The sequence below is a fragment of the Panicum virgatum genome, chromosome 4N (genome assembly GCF_016808335.1).
Source record: "Panicum virgatum strain AP13 chromosome 4N, P.virgatum_v5, whole genome shotgun sequence".
Taxonomy (NCBI): domain Eukaryota; kingdom Viridiplantae; phylum Streptophyta; class Magnoliopsida; order Poales; family Poaceae; genus Panicum; species Panicum virgatum.
This window is the reverse complement of record NC_053148.1, coordinates 21,403,875-21,407,060: the sequence shown is the minus strand read 5'-3', so window position 1 is coordinate 21,407,060 and position 3,186 is coordinate 21,403,875. Positions and strand designations below refer to the sequence as shown.

Sequence of the window (3,186 nt, the reverse complement as noted above, 5' to 3'; positions counted from 1 at the left end):
TTCGCTGTAGAATGACAGGTGCGTCGTCCTCGCCAGGAGACTGCTTTGAAGGTGAGCTGGTGTGGTTGCCGTATTGTCACATATTTTTGAAATGGTGAAAGGGCACTGCTATTGGGCTGTCGTCTTTTGTCACGTCTGTCTGGGCAAACAATGCGACATGTGAGAAACCCGTGATCGCCGTGCTGAGCAGTGATAACCTGTGATCTCGTACTCGCAGCTAGATACACTATGGTCCCTATTTTGAGCTATACGAGCATGTCATGAAGTTTACACTGTATGCGGTAGTCGTCACCATCGTCAGCGGGATCTCAGCCGCTAACTCCTCCCGCACCTAACTTGTCTTTCATTAAATCACGGAAAAAATTCGCAAGAACTCCCCTTATTTCACGAGCATTATGGAACCCACAAACATAACAAGTTCACATCAATAGTATCTATAGAAACAAATAACAAGTAAACTACCACAATCATAAACAACCGTAATCCGAACAGTCGAAACAGTCCATACTGTTCAAATACAAAAATAACACAATCAGACAGTCCATAAAATATATATGTACAACCCAAATAATCCCTCACTCCTTGCTACTCCTAGTCTTGCCCTTTCCAAGAGCATCCGTGCCTGGAGTGTACCGTTCCCTAGGACGGTGCTGCCTCTGCGCACGAGGCTGTGTCCGCTGTGTCGAAGGAGCATCCTGCAGCTGAGACATTCCAATCTCCTGAGGGCCGTAGTCGAAAGTATCCTGTGTATTACGGGACGAGCTCTGTCCTGCTGAGGCTGTAACGGAGGGCGTAGAAGTGCCAACGCCTGGAAAGGTGCGGGTGACGCCGTGCACGTCCCTTTGCACCGAAGTCCTGCATCCAAGACAGCTGGCAACACGGCGTAACCGTTTTGCAACTCTCTGTATTGAAGCATTTAGTAAGTTCACAAATGTGATGAATAGGTTGTTCTTAATACACGTCAGCATAGCATACTTACTTCTAAGAATGTGTTAAGTGTGGTATCGTTCACATTTCGTCGTGGAAAGCCCTCGATGTCTTCAATTGTTCGCCTCAACGAGTTCCCCTGAAAACCACCAAACCGAATCGTTAGTACCCATATCTAACCGAATTATTGTAACGAGTTCAATTGTATGTAAAAATGTAGATGCAAGCTAACATACCACACGATCGAACATAGGTCCAGCCTCAACAACTCTGCCCTCCCGAGTAGAACGGTCGTACACGGTGTCCTCGTCCTCCGAAGACTCTATGTCGGCATAGTCCACTCCTGTCCACTGCTGCCGTAGCCTCGTGCGTGTCGCCCTGGAGTACCAAGCTAGGTACTCACGGAACTGCTCATTGCTGTGGGGCTGCTGATCATCCTCCACCAGGTCTGTGCCCTGGTCCCACAGATCGATGTAGTCTCGGTGCAGCTACTCGAAATCGTGAGTCTTCTTTTGCTTCTGCCGATCAATCATGCAAGAAATAAATTACGCTTGTGAATCTCATTTGTAAAAAACAACCTGAGGGAAATACAAGTGTGCAGAATATTAATCGCTAAAGTAAGCAATTTTATCCTGGATGTATTTTAAGTTCCACATTTAATTATTTCAGAACTTTTCACCATGGGTTCCTATATTGATCGAGTTGGAGTTTGAAATTTAGTACCTCGTAAGATAACTAAACTTTGTTTGATTTCAGGGCAATGAGACTAGGGTGCAGGGAGCAGCGGGAACAAGCAATCAGTTTACTACCTCAAAATAAAATCATCACAAGCAGCCAAACTATGACATTGCTTCTCAACTGGAGAAGATTGCACATGGAAAATTGGCAAGGAAACAATAATTTGAAGATAAAGAACGCATACTTCTACTTCTCTTTCTGCATCTTGAAACTACAAGTAGCGTGCTACTGCATACATAGAACTAAATCGAGATCTAGCACTACCAGCAGCAAATACAAGTAAGTAATCGAAACAAGTTCTATTATGCATACTTTTCAAGTCTTGGAAACAAGTAATCGAAACAAATTTGCATTACTACTTACTTGTGCAATTCCACAGACGTCGACATCTGACGCACAGGCCACTCCTGTCTCAACCCAAACTGTCGTGCAACTCTGTGCGGCAGGTGGAACTCCACAACATAGAAGCAAATCAATGGGCAGTTCGACATCGTGTACATGTCCTCATCCACATGGCACATGGAGCTTAACTGTAGGGGGCCCAGCCTCTCCTCCGTGAACGGCTGCCATATCACCTGCAAATATTGGAAAGCAGATTGTAAGTTACAAATACCAAACTCCTATGGCCGTGTTAATACAAGGAATCTTACTAACCATGGAAGGAGTAAGTGTGTCCAACTCGTTCGTGTACTCGACGTAAGCGCGCTCTGGTCTGGCCCAGTTAGTGCGGACCTGGTCCCACAAGTAAGCAGCAGTGGGTCTGAGGCGGTGGCCGACGACCTCAAACCACGGACGCGGATCAAGAGTCTGCGGCCGCCCAACTGGTAACCGAAACCACATCCACACCTGAAGAAGAAACACACACCCCCAATGGATGGGTTCCGTGAAGTGCGGCGACATGCCTCGCAAAGGTTGCGGTACAAGAAACCCAAGACTGCGGCCCCATAGCTGTACCCCCCCCCCCCCCCCGCAGTGTCCCAGTCCGTCAGGCAAGGGAGGTACATCCAAGAAGCGGTGTCACATGTGCAACAAAGAACACAAATCAATTATTGCAAAAAGAACGACAATATTATCGAATCTAGTTAACGTACATTTCAGAGGAACACGAGGTCTCACCAGTGCTATCCGAAAAGAGAACAGAGCCGAACAAGTGGAGGATCCAAGCTCTGCAGTAGAGGCTCACAGTCTCGGCGTTAGCATCCTCCGGACATTCGCCAAAGTTCTCACGGAGCCAGGAAAGAGGTACTCCCGAGGTACGGGAATTTGGCGCCGCTGCGAGAAGAGCTCTCCCAAGGAAGGCCTCCACTCGGCCCCTCCAACCCTGAGACACACACATGCTGGTGACTGCACGCCCTCTAATGCTGAGACCAAGGATCTTCTGAGCGTCCTGAAGTGTCACGGTCATCTCACCACAAGGTAGGTGGAAACGATGAGTTTCCAGCCTCCACCTACACAAAGAAGCACATGTTTAGTACAAAGAGTTTATGCTCGATTTTGTAATTCAGAAAACAATGTAGTAGC

The 3,186-nt window shown here is 47.4% G+C and overlaps 1 protein-coding gene across 1 annotated transcript; it reads right to left on the bottom strand.

The window, feature by feature from the left end:
* Positions 1-2,024: 2,024 nt before the first annotated feature.
* LOC120669232 (serine/threonine-protein phosphatase 7 long form homolog) lies at positions 2,025-2,599 on the bottom strand. The gene is made up of 2 exons (XM_039949015.1): positions 2,320-2,599; positions 2,025-2,240 (listed from the first exon to the last, which is right to left on the bottom strand). The coding sequence occupies exons 1-2, from the start codon at positions 2,563-2,565 to the stop codon at positions 2,025-2,027; spliced, it is 462 nt and encodes a 153-aa protein (XP_039804949.1). The 5' UTR covers positions 2,566-2,599.
* Positions 2,600-3,186: the final 587 nt, after the last annotated feature.